The sequence below is a fragment of the Sebastes fasciatus genome, chromosome 21 (genome assembly GCF_043250625.1).
Source record: "Sebastes fasciatus isolate fSebFas1 chromosome 21, fSebFas1.pri, whole genome shotgun sequence".
NCBI classification, from domain to species: Eukaryota; Metazoa; Chordata; class Actinopteri; order Perciformes; family Sebastidae; genus Sebastes; species Sebastes fasciatus.
In genome coordinates, this window is record NC_133815.1 from 14,334,784 (window position 1) to 14,351,896 (window position 17,113).

General features: G+C 38.6%; 1 protein-coding gene across 1 annotated transcript in view; it reads right to left on the reverse strand.

Annotated features, from left to right (window-relative positions):
* pkd1l1 (polycystin 1 like 1, transient receptor potential channel interacting) overlaps nucleotides 1-13,461 on the reverse strand; it is a 63,660-nt gene extending 50,199 nt beyond the window's left edge. Inside the window, exons 1-18 of the mRNA XM_074622725.1 lie at nucleotides 13,386-13,461; nucleotides 12,989-13,138; nucleotides 11,956-12,117; nucleotides 11,522-11,844; nucleotides 7,778-8,882; nucleotides 7,095-7,260; nucleotides 6,664-6,903; nucleotides 5,222-5,354; nucleotides 4,929-5,132; nucleotides 4,637-4,818; nucleotides 3,607-3,810; nucleotides 3,307-3,470; nucleotides 3,078-3,221; nucleotides 2,837-2,899; nucleotides 2,365-2,604; nucleotides 997-1,062; nucleotides 742-921; nucleotides 569-646 (exon numbers count right to left, since the gene is read on the reverse strand). Coding sequence (XP_074478826.1) covers nucleotides 569-646; nucleotides 742-921; nucleotides 997-1,062; nucleotides 2,365-2,604; nucleotides 2,837-2,899; nucleotides 3,078-3,221; nucleotides 3,307-3,470; nucleotides 3,607-3,810; nucleotides 4,637-4,818; nucleotides 4,929-5,132; nucleotides 5,222-5,354; nucleotides 6,664-6,903; nucleotides 7,095-7,260; nucleotides 7,778-8,882; nucleotides 11,522-11,844; nucleotides 11,956-12,117; nucleotides 12,989-13,138; nucleotides 13,386-13,461 — 3,880 coding nt within the window. The remainder of the gene's footprint in view (nucleotides 1-568; nucleotides 647-741; nucleotides 922-996; nucleotides 1,063-2,364; nucleotides 2,605-2,836; nucleotides 2,900-3,077; nucleotides 3,222-3,306; nucleotides 3,471-3,606; nucleotides 3,811-4,636; nucleotides 4,819-4,928; nucleotides 5,133-5,221; nucleotides 5,355-6,663; nucleotides 6,904-7,094; nucleotides 7,261-7,777; nucleotides 8,883-11,521; nucleotides 11,845-11,955; nucleotides 12,118-12,988; nucleotides 13,139-13,385) is intronic.
* Nucleotides 13,462-17,113: the final 3,652 nt, after the last annotated feature.

A 17,113-nucleotide genomic window follows, 5' to 3' on the forward strand; every position in this document is an offset into this window, starting at 1 on the left:
TTAAGGAATTTATAGAGAAAAAGGAAATAAATATAAATAATAATAATAATATAAATACAAATATAAATGATAGACATTTTTATATAGTTTTGATGATATATATATATATATATATATATCCTCATATTGCACAGCCCTATTATATTTTGCCTTAAAGTAGATACAAATGTAAAAGCACTGTAGCAAATGTGAGGAAAATCAAGAAATCAGGACTTCTGCGACGACTGCATTTTCCCCTTGATGCTGTTATCACATTCAATTAACATTTAGCCTCAACTATGATTTCTTAATTACCAAGTAATCTTAGCTGCTTATGTGCTCAGAAACAGTTCTCTGGCCAATGAATGATGAAAGACAATCAGATCCAACAACAGGAAGGACTTTTTGTTCCTGCTTAAAAACCCTTCCTCACCTGAATTATGACTGATATAGGAGTTATATTGGACTTCCAGAATCTGTATTTCACGCTCAAGCTTATATGTCATTGCATCTATTCTTTCTACCATGGTTCAGTACTGATAACGCATTACATTTTGGCAAAAATATCAGTTGTTGATGTTAAACTTACTAGCAGTGACCTCCAACATGTATCTGCTCCCAGGCCTCAGACTGAACGGTCTGAAGCTGAGCGAAGGGGAGGAAATGCCTGGAGAGATGGAAAGAGAGAGAAAGGTATCTAAAGGCTTAGATTGGTGGAAAAAGAAAGGACACGTGTGTCTGTGAGTTTCTTGAATAATGTACCTGTGTAAGTGTAGGACTCAAAAAGGCCTCTGTCTACTGGGTCTCGGGGTAAATCGAGCAAGATGGGCTCCTGGATCACAACAGATGGTCTTGAATCCACCAGATTACTCCCCTCGTCTTTATGTAACGCTGGATCGAACGCTGAATCATCTCCTGGACTGAAGCTCTCACCATCCACATCTGGGAATAATATGCACGTGATTAACGCACAACCTCCCACTAGAGGACATTAACAAACACAGACATGTACTGCACCTGTGGGTCTTCCTGCTGAAATCCCTGGGTCTCCTTCCTCAGCGCTCATCAAGGGAACATCATAATCTAAATCTGTCACAGAATCAGATTAAATGCACAGTCATACAATGCAAATCCCATACTTTTCTTTTTTACTTTTAGTACATACTTCAGTTGCCCTTACAAAGTACGTACTTTTGCATGCTGTATGCATACAATTGGAACATAGTACTTCTTCAAAACATTGTGCCTTGAACTTTGACCCGCTTGTTCATATATCCGCTGCGCAGAGGATTGTGGGACAGAATAGTGAGAAAAGCATGCTGGCTTGCATATACTGCAAAATGTGACCAAAAAATACATTTCAGAAAAACATATCATATTATTTGATTATATTTATTGATGCATTAATGTATATTATGTTAATGTTGCATTAAAGGTGGAGCTAATTTAAATTACTTTACATAAGGGCTGTCAAAGTTAACGTGATAATAATGCGTTAGCGCAAATTTGTATTAACGCCACTAATTTCTTTAATGCAATAAAGCAACTTGCGATTTTTACTTTGTAGAAGGCTCAGTTTTAAAGCTAAGATCCTGGTATCATATGAAACTAGAAAACGTAAGAAATCCATTGGTAGCAACCATGTCATACTAGCTTGTCGCGAAGGAGGCTAAATAACGCTCCAAACACAAGCTACATTTTGGCAAGGAAAAACTGGCATGGCCATTTTCAAAGGAATCCCTTGACCTTTGACCTCAAGGTATGTGAATGGAAATGGGTTCTATGGGTACCCACGAGTCTCCCTTTTACAGACTTGCCCACTTTATGATAATCACATGCAGTTTGGGGCAAGCCACAGTCAAGTCAGCACACTGACACACTGACAGCTGTTGTTGCCTGTTGGGCTTGGGTTATGATTTGAACATATTATTTTTATGCTAAATGCAGTACCTGTGAGGGTTTCTGGACAATATTTGTCATTGTTTTGTGTTGTTAATTGTGTCGTGTTGTTGTGATTAATCATGATTAAATATTTTAATCAGTTAACAGTCCTACTTTATATACGGCTGGGTAGCTTGTGAATTCCCCCCAGGGAAATTTGTATTATTAATCTGAATCTGCAAAGTAACTACTAAAGCTATCAAGTAAATGTAGTGGTGTAGAAAGTATAGTACAAGTACCTCAGAACTGATTGATTCAGTACTTGTGTAAATGTACTTATACCACCACTGGTAGTTTGTTAACCTCACATAATGCCCAGCATAGCTCCACCTAGCTTCAGAGAGTGGAGAGGTCTAATCAGCCAGAATAACTGAAAACACCATCAGTTTTATAATTCAAAGACCAAATTAAATAACTGTTTGATATTCACTAAAAGGTTTCAGCTCAGTTTTGTCTCACCTTGTCGACCTCCCGAGTCACCGCTCTCCAGGACAGGAAAAGAAAACTCCCAGTCAGCAGAGGAGTCAGAATCAATTGGGAATTCACTGATAACGTCACTCCGGCCAAAGTGATCTGAGTATAGGACGCCACTGTTGTCAAAGGTAAGTGGCGGGTATTCAGTGGAGGAGTACAAAGGCTTTGCAGGGTCAGACTCCCCCAGAGGGTGATAAAAGGGCTCCTCTCCTGGACATAAAGAGGAAAAGATGTTAAATAATTCATGAACTGTCCATTTTACTGTAACTATCACCTTGCGCAGTGCTTCTTGTTGATTCTCCCTATTGATGTCAATGTCTTAAATGCTTCTACGTTGCAGTTCTTTAACGCTGTGAGAATGGTGAACGTTGCATATTCTTTACAATTTACCTGCATTGTGAGATAATTTCCATTTGAAACAGTGAAAGCTGCCAGAGCTTACCTGAGCCTGCTGTTCTTATGTTGACGAGAGAAGAGATAGGCGAGGGCTCGGGTTCTGTCAAACCTGTGTGAGGAGGAAAAGAGGGGAGTTAAGTTTAGTGACATGGTGTTATTTTCTATTTCAGCATGCCATTGGTGTCCTCAAGGGCTCTTTTTACAGAGGCGATCACTTGGGAAGCACACAAGCCAGTCACATTTCATTACACACCAGCCATACTTGACTGTTATTCCTTCTGTTATACCTCTAGGAGCAGAGGTATCGTCAGCACGGGTGTACTGTGAAGCATCTGTGGCAGGTGGATGCAGGGTGGAAGTCTGAGGGGAAATGGCAGGACCCTCCATGATGGTGGACGGAGCACTGAGATCCACTGTGTAACAAAACGGGACTAGAATAGAAAAGAATCAAATTAAGGGGATTTATTTTCTTGAAAATGAAATAATGGCAGCTTCGTGTACGAGTTTTTTTTTTACCTTCTATGACAGGCTTGGATGAGGCATTGACTAAGTACAGGCTCCAGGTGTACTGGATGTGTTTTGGGGAAATATCACAGCCTTCACACAAGGCGCTGACAGAGAAGGACTGATCCCAGTTCACCTGGTCTCCGATGCATTGAGGGCAGTGAACTGTCACCTTCCTGGATTGGAGACATTTAAATACATGATCACAAGGTGTATCAAGGTACAGTACACGGTTTAATGGAGGCAAATATATCTATTCACTTCATAGCATCCAAATTTCATCTGTTATATCATTTTTTTTATAACTCTCACCCTATCACATTTGGCGTCAATGTGAGGAAGGTCTCTGATGAGGCTGAGCGCTCACCGCTGTGGATGGCGAGCGTGAACTGGAACTGGTCGAAGTTGTGTTTTAGGAGACTAGCAGGAAATACGAGCACAGGGGATGCAGTGGGAACTTCATGGTGGAAACAGGAGGTGGAGATGGAGCTGACTGGTTTACATGTCCAACTGAAGCTGTGAAGAAAAAAAAATCAGAAACAGTGTTGAGATTGAATACATATTTGAGTGAAATCTTACAACCATTAAAGGTTAAATGCATACATTACACTGGCTGTGTCCGAAATCATTCACTCATTCAATACTCCCTACTCACTATCAAAGGAGTTCTATGTTGAGGAGTATATAGTGAGCTCATCTTCAAAATGAAAAAACACTTTTGGACACTACTCGGGTCATTTTCTCAACACGGTTAATTACATCTTTGCTTTCGCACAATTAAAACTTACCAGATCAAAGTCTGCTTTTGGACCATCTATAATAAATACTGGCGGTTTTGGCTGGGATAAATACATAAGTAAGCTATTTTGTTGAGTTGTCTCTTAGCAAAATCCTCTGATTGAAACTGGTAAGTGATGCAGGGTCTAGGGCTTTTATTGTGAAAGGTAGGAATTAACAGTGAATGTGGGGGTAATAAGCGTATTTTCCCAAATTAATAATACAAAGTACTTTGTGGCTGTTTGTGTTGCTCTGCTCTGCTCACATTAAATACATTATGTTCGCACCACAACTCATGGATTTGTCTCAATCGCACTGCTCTCTTTCCTCTCGTTCGTCTCTCAGTTTTCCTCCAGCGCAATGCATGATGGTATATAGTGCTCGGTTAGTGACCATCGTTGTCCACTACTTTACATGATGCATTGTGGGATACTTTGAGTCCACTATATAGGGTATAATAATTCTCACTATACATTCAGATAGCACTACGAAATGGAGAACTGACTATATAGTCCTCTATATAGTGAGTGGTGGGTGATTTCGGACACAACCATTGTTTCTGTACCTGACTGAGTTCATGGGGAAGTCTTGGTCATGAGATCTCTGCCCGTCCAGGGTTACCACGGTGTTGTTCCTGTTGTTAATGAAGATGTTGGTGCCGCCCTGGATGAAGGCCACAGGAGGGCTCGGTATCACCTGCACCCTCACACTGTAGTTGCTGTACACCACACTGCCAACGACCTGAACCTGCGGAGCAATGATGGCTATTGGAGTCTCAATACTGTATATTCAGGAGTGGAACATCAGGTGGTCCCAGTTTAAGGGTCAATACGTGGAAGTTTTCTACTGCTACTTACCCTCGCTATGGCAGTGTAGGTGTCATAGTGCAGGAAATGGCTGGGCAGTATGAGGCTCTGTCTGCTTGTCTCTACAAGAGGCAAAGGGAAGACCCGTCCTGCAGAGTCAAACAAGGTCCAGGTGTAGTGAAGGCCTCCTGAAATGTCACAGTCAACTTCCGTCTCATAGGTCACTCCCAGACGTATAACCTCAAATCTTCTCACCTTGAAGAGAGAAGATGAATAGGATGAAGGCGGCAATGTAATTTGATGTAATTAATTAATTAGTGTTGAGGTAACAAAATGAAGGCTACCTGAAGTTTGAGAGGTCCCATGTTTTTGACCGGTGGAGGCTGACAAGGCCAGTCCACAACAAAGATGTGACCACTTAGAGAGGCAGAACTGACCAGGTTAGACACAGTTACGTCCACTCTGAACTCTCCTGTCCTGCAGAGAGTGAAAACACCTATATACACTCAATTTACACAGGTAAAAATACACATATACCCACAGTTAAGAAGATTGGTCATGTTAAAGAGGACCTATTGTGCATATTTTCAGGTGCATACGTGTATTTGGGGTTTCTATTAGAACATGTTTACAGGCTTTAATATTCAAAAAAAGCTTTATTTTTCTCATACCGGCTGTGCTACAGCACCTCTTTTCACCCTCTGTCTGAAACACTCTGTTTGAGCTCCTGCCTCCCCCCCAAAAAGAAATCCCAGTCTGCTCTGATTGGTCAGCTGGCCCACTCTGTTGTGAATGGTCAACCAAACCAAACTCTTTGGACTCTGCTCCAGCTCAGCTCTAACTAGCTTTGTTTGATGGCGTGCCAAACTAGTTGCTAGGCAAAGTGTGTTACTTGGTGACATCACCACGTTACAGAAGAAAAGGCAGGACTTCAAGCAAGGCGTTTCAGGCAGTTCAGGAGCAGTGTTTCTGTGGGGGAGAGTAACTCCCTTTGGCGTGGACTTTGGGCTTTGTAACTATGCAAAACTTTTACATGCACAAAAAACTATATAACACACTAAAGGAAACGGGAAAAGCATAAAAGCATAATAGGACCTATTATGCTTTTGTGCTTTAAGATTTATAGGTAACTGAAGATCAATGAAAAGGCAAACTGATGTTAGCAAAATATATATTCTAATTGAAATAAAACTCCTTTATCAAGGTTCATTAAATGAGGATTGTCTTGTTCTGTTTGTATCACTGGTTGTATAAAATACAAAATAATAGTAATAATTGCAAATACATGTTGGACATTTGGTGGATGTACTTATTTATGAGTTTATTGCAATAAAAGTTAAAAAAAAATTCAAAGCTGTCACATAAAAAAATGGAAGGAACTTTACCTTTCTGTTATACAAAACTATAAAACTGGTCCATAACTAATAATTTGGGCAATAATAATATTGATATTGAGAATTTATAAATGATATATCGGCCAATAAACATAACAGATAAACACATAACAGAAACACTTTCTATACATATCCTTTAAATTTGTTTTATTATAGAATTGAGACCAAGATATGTACTGAGAGGAACATTTACAGTTTAAAACTAAACTTCTCAGTGTTTCTGAATTACGTCTATGTCGTTGGTGTTTTTGTATCGGAATTTTGTATTATACATCGACCAACGTAAATACACCAATACCAATATATCTGTAATAAGCTGTATTAACACATTTCAAATTTGAATTTACCTGAGCTATATAATATTGAAAGTCAATAATGACAGTGAAACTCACGTGTGGAAGACGTGCTGCTCTGTGCTCTGTCCCAGCCGGGATGATCCGTCTCCAAAGCTCCACAGGAAGGCGACGTCAGTCCCCACACTGACCCGGCAGCTAATTGTCACCGTTTGGTTCTGCAGGACAGAAGCCGGGTGGAGCAGCCTGTTGAGCTTCACTGCTCTCTGGACCACCATTGGGAACACGTCGGAGGTAAGGGATGTCCGGCCACTTGACATGACTACAACTACATCATACCTATATTGAACAGAGGGGGGTTTAAGTGTTGTAAACACCAGCTTGTATGCTGGCAAAGGTACTCCATTTATTCTTGTTAACAGGTTATATAAGTACTTTTATGAGACAATTTTGATTAATTTGTTGCATGAAATGCAATGAAGCTATACGCAGTTATAGAGACAAAGAAGCATCTACATTGTGTCTCATACCTGCCAGGTTTGTGGTATCTCTTGGTGACTGTCCTTGAGGTGGTTCGGTCTGATCTGGAGTCTCCAAAGTGCCAGAGGAACTCCACAGGGTCCGGTACTTCAGCCACAGCTAGGAAAGTTATATCTGTATTTGTGGGATACGCTTGCTTTGCTGCATAAATCCACACTGTTAGGGGACAAAACAGACATCTCATTGTCATTGTATAAATATAGAGAGAGAGTATACCACAAATTATAAATGCTTCATGAAAGAGGTAAAGAATTATGTTCTGGAAACATAAACAATTTGTCTCTAGAAAGTGAGAAATGATAGAAAAGGTAGACCAGAAAACACCGAAGTCCCATCAAAAACACACACTTTATGAGCATGTATCTACTTGATCACTTTGAAGCTTACATTTTCTTTGACAGTGTTAAAAACAAATGCAAGAAACAAAGCCAGTTTAGCAGTTTCACATTCAGATAAAAGCATAAGATGGAGATTGGATGGTGTCATGTGAAATAAAAATATTATTAATTTATTTAAGAAATTTGTCATAATCAAAGATGAACATGACACAGATTAAATATAACAATCTCAGACATGTACTTAACATTAACAAGAAAATAAATTCACACTTTTCTAATTAATGTTCAGATGTTTTGTATTGCTCAGTGGGTGTTAATTAAAAGCACTTTCTCACCATTGTCAGCCAGGTTGTGAACAGGACTTTGACTGGTGGGTGGTTGCCACGTTGGATTAACTCTAACTTGCGGCGTCGGCTTCCTGTTCCTCTCAACGCACACTCTTGCGCTTTTGTTCCGAGAAGACACTTGATTCTCAGCTCGAAGCTCAACCACAACTGTCCCGGTGTGGTCGAAAAGCAAAACCGCCGTTGCCTCCTCTCCTGTAGTGTAACTGCTGTTTCTGTACAGCAGTGTTGCATTCACCAGCAGAGACACTGTCACTTTAGACCCAGATGTGACACTAAATAAAACAAAGTGTTTTCGATTTGCAGTGATCACGCTGGGAACATTCAGCACCAGATCTCCAACAGGATCTTGAACGAGGATGTGTGTGCAGAATGAGGCCCAGCTGATTGGGTTAAAAGCCCTGACTATGACTTTATAACGGCCTGCTATTGTAAGAGACACATTCACGTTCCACTCTTCAGTTGTCCTGCTCATCCCAGTGACATTATCCAAACTGAAAGTCCAACTCACTTTCGACCCCATTCGACTGGCAGGGCCGACAACCTCCAGGCTGAATTCTGTGTATGTTGAAACTGCTGACTTCCAACTCCCAGAAGGCCTCAGGGCACATATATGCACGATCAAAGCTCGAGGCAGGACGGCGGAGAGCAGCACTGACGAAGGGTCAGAGGTGGAGAGAAGAGACGCCATGAGGTGATACCGGCCTGCAGTGGTGGGGAGGCGGCAGTGAAGGTGGAGGTGCAAATGGCAGCTGGAGCGGTTCGAGGTGTGGAGGAGACGAAGAGGGATCAAGCAGATGTTATTGTGGTTTCGATTAAGACTGTGATCGTAGTTGATGTTGCTATGGTTACTGTCGTTACAGCTGTGATTATCACTGTTTTCTTGGTGAGTAATTTCGATGCTGTCGCTGATGTTTTTACTGTCATTTTCCTTCATGTCAACGCTGCCATGCTCAGCGTTCAGTGTGAGGTTGAGGACGAGCAGGTGCTTCATGGTGGTGAACAGTTCCACATCCACAGAGACGTCTTCTCCGGAGGTCAGCTGATTCCCTGATACACTCACTCTGAGGTCAGAGACGGCGAGAGGCACGACCACCTGCAAGTACACACCCATATACTGTATGTTGGACAGCATGCACATAAAAACACACAAATGTGAGGTTAAAGAATAAGTCTGGTCATATTTCATATTTCTCTTTTTGTCAACAAATCCCATGAAAAGACCAAAAATGAATGAAATTAATTGATTTGATTAACAAATATAGACTGCCAGAGTAAAAAAATAAATAATTCCTCCTTTTTTCGTTTTCCACGAATGTCCAGCAACACGTGTCAATTTCCATTCATTACATGCATACAGTCTTTTCAAAATAAACTTCCGTCTTCACAGAAAACAGTTTCCTTAGGTTGAGGCAAGAAAACTACTTAGTTAGGTTTAAGAAAAGACCGTGGTTTGGCTTAAAATAACTCTGGAAGTGGCGTTACTTAACAACGGAAGTTACGTGACAAAAAAATCAATGTTGAATTCTGGTTTCACACGGAACACAATCACCGGCTCCTTGGCAAAAGTCCAGTATTTTTAGACCCTCCCATCCACCCCGACCTCCTTCCTACATGGCGTTCGGCGCTATTTATATTTCCTGATTCACAATTACGTGAATTACACACAAATTGATTTTGTGGGATATACACAAATTATAGTGCATTACTTTTCGTAGGTATAGTTACGAACGGTGTATGAGACCAGCCTGTTACAATGAACAGGGACTTTTTTTCGAGGACCATCATCCTGCTGTAAATACTTGCCTACCAAATGTGTATTAATCCGCAGCTGAAAATAGTCCCAAACAAATGCTCCATTTAGTCCTGTTTGAGTAACATTTGCTAAAAACTACAGTGCCCAGCTGTTTTAGGAAATTATTGAGCCTTTTTTTAAAAATAAACTCTATATTTGTGAGCAATTTTTAAAGGTGATTGAAGATGTCTTCAGTAGGACCCAATGGGATTTGTTTACAATAAGACAAAATTAAAATATCACCGGCCTTATCCTTTAATCAATGATAAACATGAGGATGAAATTGTCAGTGAATAAAAGCAGATACTCACAACATGTATTGTCTCCTGTGTCCATCCATAGGCACCAGAGGCATTCACTGACACCATGTGAACTCCCTCTGTTTCAAAGGTCCAGTTCTGGGGGGCATTTAGAATTATTTTTTTTAATTCTTATTTTTTTATATAACTAAAACACCTTTTTTGTTATCCTAAATAACTCAATTACCAAATCACCAATAGATAAACAGTATTCCTTCCATATTAACAGAAATCCCATGACTCCTCACTGTTGGCCTTAATGAGTTTTTGGTGTTTACCTACAAAACGATTAATCAAAACCAAACTCGTCTAAACAGCACTAAATGGAGCTAGATCTTCCTCACCAATATTATAGCATTTCCCTCTTCCCTGCAGAACGCTGGAGCTCTACTTGTTGTTTAAATCATGTGCAAATGAACTGATTGGTGTATCTCTCAACACATCGGTAGTTGTGGTTATTACAAACAAAATGAGCTATCACACTTGGTTGTACATGGAGGAAGAGACTAAAAAAAGAGTTCAATAAATGATTCACTAAAAAGTTGTTATTAATTAGTTATGATGTGGACTTTTCACATGCTAAGTGTTGACCCTTGACCCCTCTTAAATAAGAACGGTTAATAATATAATTTAATGTGAGTAAATCTTGAGTAAATGTTTATTGTTGCATTTTATAAATTTCTGGCTGTTATTTATGGGTTTTGATTTTGTTGTAAGACCTCAGTTTCACAAAAAATCTGCCAGATTACTTGGATTACTGTTCTGTAATGAACAATCAGATTAGACATGTTCATAATTCTAATAAAATGCATATTGTAACTGAATTTTTCTCACCACACCTAAATTCTACATATAATCAAGAGCTGCAACGATTAATCGATTAGTTGTCAACTATCAAATTAATCGCCAACTATTTTAATAATTTATTAATCAGTTTGAGTAATTTTTTAAGAAAAAAAAGTCAAAATTCTCTGATTCCAGCTTCTTAAACGTGAATATTTTCTGGTTTCTTTACCCCTCTATGACAATAAACTGAATATATTTGGACAAAACAAGACATTTGAGGAGGTCATCTTGGGCTTTGGGAAACATTTTTCACCATTTTCATATTTTATAGACCAAACAACTAATCGATTAATAGAGAAAATAATGCAGATTAATCAACAATGAAAATGATCATTAGTTGCAGCCCTAATATAATCCATCATAAATCCTGAATGCAATTATTTCAATTATATATTTCTTAAATTTCAAACTATACTGGTTATTTTTGAAAAAGAAAATGTGCAATCCAAGTAGGACAAAAACACAGTTTTTCGCTTAGTATTAAAAGGGTTTTATATACTATATATATATATATTATATTCTTTGTTATAAAGCAGTCAAACAGGCCGGACTGTAAACATGTGCAAGCTGTCCTTAGCAATATTGATTCATTATAAAGCAGCTTTCTCTTGGCGTCATTGAAGACCACCAATGTGCCAAAACTGCTTAATTTAGCTTAGACTACGAGGTTTTGTTGATCAACGTTGGTAAATGTTAAAAATACATTGTGATCAATTAAAAAGAGGGAGCTTCAGCCTTAAATACTTTTAATTATGAGATACATCTGCATCACAGGCAGCAGTGCCGCCTACTTACCACAGTGCTGTTCAGACAGTCTGAGTCAGGAAGGCACGTCGTCTTTACACCCGGCATGTTTTTCTCTTTTTCCTTGTGAGTAAACCGCCAGAAAAACTCTACTGCCAGACCATCACGCATGCATGCCTGCAGTGTGACAGGGTCGCCCAGGTACCCTGCCTCCATGGTCACACTGGTGGAGTCTGTCTGTGGGAAAGGGACGCAGGAGGGGACACCCAGGGGGCCATGAAGCACAGAGACCACCAAGCTGCCTGGAGAGGGCAGCAAGACGGAGAGGTGGAGGGTGGAGGAGCGGGTGGAGAGGGGGTTGGAGACACTGACGTCTAAACAGAAAATGATAAAAGAGAAAAAGAGGGTGACTACATAATAATACACATTTTTCATTAATTCATTATTTACTGTTTAACTAAATTTGTTTGCTCTCGTTAACTTACTGAGCTCATATTTTCCTGGAGTTTCCAAAATCCAATCAGATGACACAACAAAGGAGCCGTCATCCAACACATTGACATGATGTGAACTTTGACCTTCAGGGGTCGTTTCTTGAAACTCAACAGTGACGTAAGAGAGGTCCTGCCCTTCCAGACACGGAATCCCTAAAAATCACAGAAAAAATGTAAACACTAATACATGCTACACATATTTTTTAAATTATGTAAACGTTAATCAAATATCCTTTTTTAAATATATTATTTCACATAAAAACTCATTAACAAGCAAATACTGAAGGATATATTGGTCAGCACAACATAAATCAAATATTTTACAATTAGATCTAGAGCAGTTATTTTGTATAAAATCATAGTTCATATTTACAATTATATTATTGAAATTATTTTTAAATATATAACATATTTTTGATAATTTGTATCCACATTACACAGTACGTCTGCAGCTGCTAACAAACAATAATGGAAAATGTGTTTTCCACTGAAACACGCAACTTCATGTAGTTTGTTTCTAGTTTTTATCCAAATATGTATATTGATTTATTATTTTTTGCGAGGTGCCTTTGAATGTTTTTTTTGCAAGTATATCATTTATTTGTTTAAAAGTTTAAATAAATATATATATAAACACTGACAACAGAAATGCTGTCTTTCTAAAATTCAGTCACTATTTGGAGCAGTCCTGAGCAGTCTTTCTCTATAATAGTTTAATTAAAGTTATAATAAATCATAATATAAACCATATTCTATACTGAATGTAATTATAGATATAATATAATTATAAATTCATAAATAATATAATTCATTAGATTATTCAACTAAAAAAACTCAAAATAATTTGTGTAAAACGATGAAGAACAAACAAAAAATAAATGTACACAATTACAAACAGACAATATAAACTATTAGAAAAACAAATAGACCTCTTTGACAAGTCAGACACTATTTATAACACAGGAGTCGAGCTCTATGTGCAACTTGAAGAATTGTATTTCCGAGAACTAGAGTAGCAGCTGACCTGTGGGCTGGTTGGGGCTTCCAGCCAGGTTTCCAGAAACCTTCACAACAAAAGTCTTCCCAGCCTGCACTCTGTCTGGAGACGTAGACAGACGAACGCTGTGCAGAAAGGGTCCTTCAGTTCTGTAGAGTGCTGCACCTCTCTGTCCACCTCCAACAGGCAAGAGGAGGACACTAGAAAAGAAAAGAAAAGAAAAGATTCACAGTAAAAGCATGCTCATGCCAGTTCATAATTTACTCACATGTGCATGCGGGTAAATTATCCTTAAAACTCTTATAAATAGGAAATGTTTGTTCTGTACTTTAAAGAGATAATAACACTCAGGATCAGGACATGAAACAGACATAGAGCCGTTTAGACACTGAAAGAAAAAGGAAAAAGCAGCAGTCTGTGTCACCTTTGTCTTTCTCTTCTGACATCCTTTGTCCCTCCATTGGAAGAGGTGTTGAAACACTCACTGGCCACCAAACCATGTTGCCGGTTGCCACAGTAACAAGCCTCTGAGGTCAATGCTGCAACCTGGTACCTTCAACAAAAAATACTAGAAGTTAAAGGTGCTATTAATAACACTGATACCATTCAGCCACTGGATGTCTCATTCTCTCTCCGCCGTTCCATTACATTCACTTCACAACAAGTCGTTGCCAGACACTTAACGTCAAACTTGTATCCGTTTTTATCCAACGACCCAGAGATACCAATGTCGTTTTACTATTGGCTCACAAACCTTGTTAGAAGTGGAAACAAGATATCAGATAGCTTCCACAAAGATAAACAAAACTTTAATTTCAGACCCGCCAAAAATTTTAAAATGATTAATTCACAATCAGGATTTTTTTTTTCAGGAAAAGCCATACTTTTTTCGATACCTTTCTAAAGGCTCTACGCTTTCTTTTTTTTGGAAATATTTGTCTACGTAAAAATGTTATCAATATCACCTTTAATGAAATACTGTCTGAGTTCTACACATGCATCCAGCTAATTGAAACACAAAACTCAGCACTCATGTTAAAATGTGGTGTGTTTTAGAAAGAGGGTGCCTAACTGCTGGAAATGTTTTACATTCAAATTTGGTGCCACTCTTTGCAGCAATATTGCAAACAATAAAACAAAATACTTATTACCAACATAATGTTTGACTTATGCAAAGGTCAGTCCATATCTCTGACTGAGCCCAGAGACCAAAGCACACATTTTATTCTAATGTTTAAGGCTTTTTGGTTATGGAAAAAAAAAGCCCCTTGAGTGTATTTCCAGATTTTTCTCATAAGAAGAAAACAAAGCAGGAAAAGATGGACTTCAATGTCATACTTTATATATTATTATAATTTTTTTAAATGGTCTGGTGTTTGAAAGGAAAAATATATCAGAATGAAAACATCACAGCTGCACAAATAAAGGATGAGTGTGGAATTTATAGAAAAAATATCTGTTTTCATACATAAGATAAGATAAGATAAGATGAACCTTTATTAATCCCTGGAGGGAAATTCAGGTGTCAAAGCAGCAACATCAGAAAACATCAGAAAACAGAGTGAAACATAGGACAGGTATAAAGGTATACAAAAATGATAAAAACAATAATAGAGATATAAAAGATACAGAGTGAATGGGTGAACATAGTGTGTGCAGTCCATCAATAAATAAATGTAGTATGTGCAATAAATAAATGTAATATGTACATATGTGCAGTCTATAAAGTGGTATATAGGATGTATAGTGTAAAGTAAGTGTAAAGTGCACCAGTGGTTAGAGTCCAAGATGGTTGCAGATAGTGCATGTTTAAAGGCATATAGTGCATGTTAAAAGGTAGATAGTGCATGTTTAAAGTCAGATAGTGCATGTTTAAAGTTCTTAAAGTCTTAATAATTCTCATATAGGGGTCAGCCATATGGGGGTCATGTAAATGAAGGATGTGTCACCCTGTTGTCCTTTCGTTGCCTGAAAAAAAAATATTTTAAGACTCAGAATAAAAGTCAATAAGATTCACATTTTTCACACTGCAGCTTATTCTGAGGGTGATTTTTGCTTTATAGGGATATAGTGGATCATTTGGGTTGATTTGGCAGATGAGGATGGTTCCTAAAAGAGAATATCCCCCCCCTATAATAAAACATAGATGTGATTACATGTGGATACTTTTGAAGATGTTTTTAATGTTGATGAAAGAATAGAGATCAGTTTCTGGACCTCAAGTGGGCCAAAATGGGCTTCAAATAGGCTGAGATCATATCAATAATGGGATTTGAAGCTTGATCTCACAGACGTGGCTGTAAAAGAAATAATTCATCTCCTTGTTGTGATTAAAGATTGTAGGCCTATCTGGGCGCTCGGCCAGTTCACTGTAGGGCCAGTTCAATTTATCTCTATGAAACGGCTTAATAACAACAGATTTTCATATATTATTTAGAAAAATATTTAAAATTCTTAAAGATCATCACCATTGAGAAAGTACTGGTCCCAATAGGAGCGATAAAAAAAATTCATAAAGTGGATTTTCTACGTAATTGTACACAAATATATACAAACTATACGGCTTTAGCTGAAATGCATCTGACTCATCGTGCTCTTTTAACAACTTACCCCTCATCCAGGCAGCGCACAGAGCAGGTTACCGGGTCAAGGTCACGGGCACCTTTGGGTGCATAAAGTCTGCTGCTGCTGGCGTTGACGCAGCCAATGAACCACCGTGAATCCTCGTGATCCGGTGGAGGAGCTGCCACAGAGGAGCGAGGGGAAAAAAACGGATGCAATGAAATGAGCGTGTAGACAAAAGCACCGAACATTTTCTGAGTCTGATCCGTGCAGGTCTCCTCCGGACAAAGGCCGCAGAGCAGAGAGCTTATAGCTGGATGGTCACACTGCGTTTGGTCATTACGCACAGGTGTCAGGCTGAGAAGAAGAAGAAGAAGTAGGAGGAGTGGGATAGAAAAGCAAGGTGCATTAACACCGCAGTCTATGTGCTTACAGAGAGGGACTGTATGCAAATGAAGGAAGCAGAAAGGGTGTGACTTTGGAGGAGGAAGCTGCTTTCACTGAAGAGGGATCAGACCAGTTGCAATAAAAATAGTCCTGAAAAAGCTACCACGATGCTTACAATTAAATGCTGAGTGTGAATGCTTTTGATTAAAGGCCGTTTATAGTGTTGTGTAGCCAATTTAGTGCCTGTATTGTATGTATTGAAACATTTTTAAGAATTTAAATAAAATGTGCATCCACCCTTTATATATGATTATGCTCCATCAAACTTGCAGTTTTAATGCCACGTGTTGTCTGTTATGCTCTTCATTCTGTGAAAATCACAAAGGTCAACCAGACCAGTCAATAACAAAACAGTTGAATACCAATAAGCTGTATTGCCGATATTTAGGGCTTTTTTACGCGTGAGTTTTCCCTTGCAAAATAAAGCAACTTTCAGAGGTTTTAAAGGCCTGTGTTTGTGTTGCTGTCTGAGCTTCTTCAGTCACACACACTGCAAAAAACAAACACTTCCCTAAAGAGGGAAAGAAAAACTAAGTGAAAATATGTTGTTTCTATTATTTGATATTATATTTTCTACCCCTTAAGTTCACTTTTTAATCTAAAGATATATGAAATTATATAATATATATAAAAATCTGTTGTTATTAAGCCGTTTCATAGAGATAAATTGAACTGGCCCTACAGTGACCTGGCCGAGCGCCCAGATAGGCCTACAATCTTTAATCACAACAAGCAGATGAATTATTTCTTTTACAGCCACGTCTGTGAGATCGAGCCATTACGCAAATCCCATTATTGATATGATCTCAGCCCATTTGAAGCCCATTTGAAGCCTTGAGGTCCAGAAACTGATCTCTATTCTTCCATCAACATTAACAACATCTTCAAAAGTATCCAAATGTAATCATATCTATGTTTTATTATAGGGTGGGGAATATTCTCTTTTAGGGACCATCCTCATCTGCCAATCAACCCAAATGAGCCATTATATCACTATAAAGGAAAAATCACCCTCAGAATAAGCTGCAGTGTGAAAAAATGTTAATCTTATTGACCATTTCGTTTTATTCTGAGTCTTAAAATATTTTTTTTCTGGCAACTAAAAGGACAACAGGGTGACACATCCCTCATTTACATGACCCC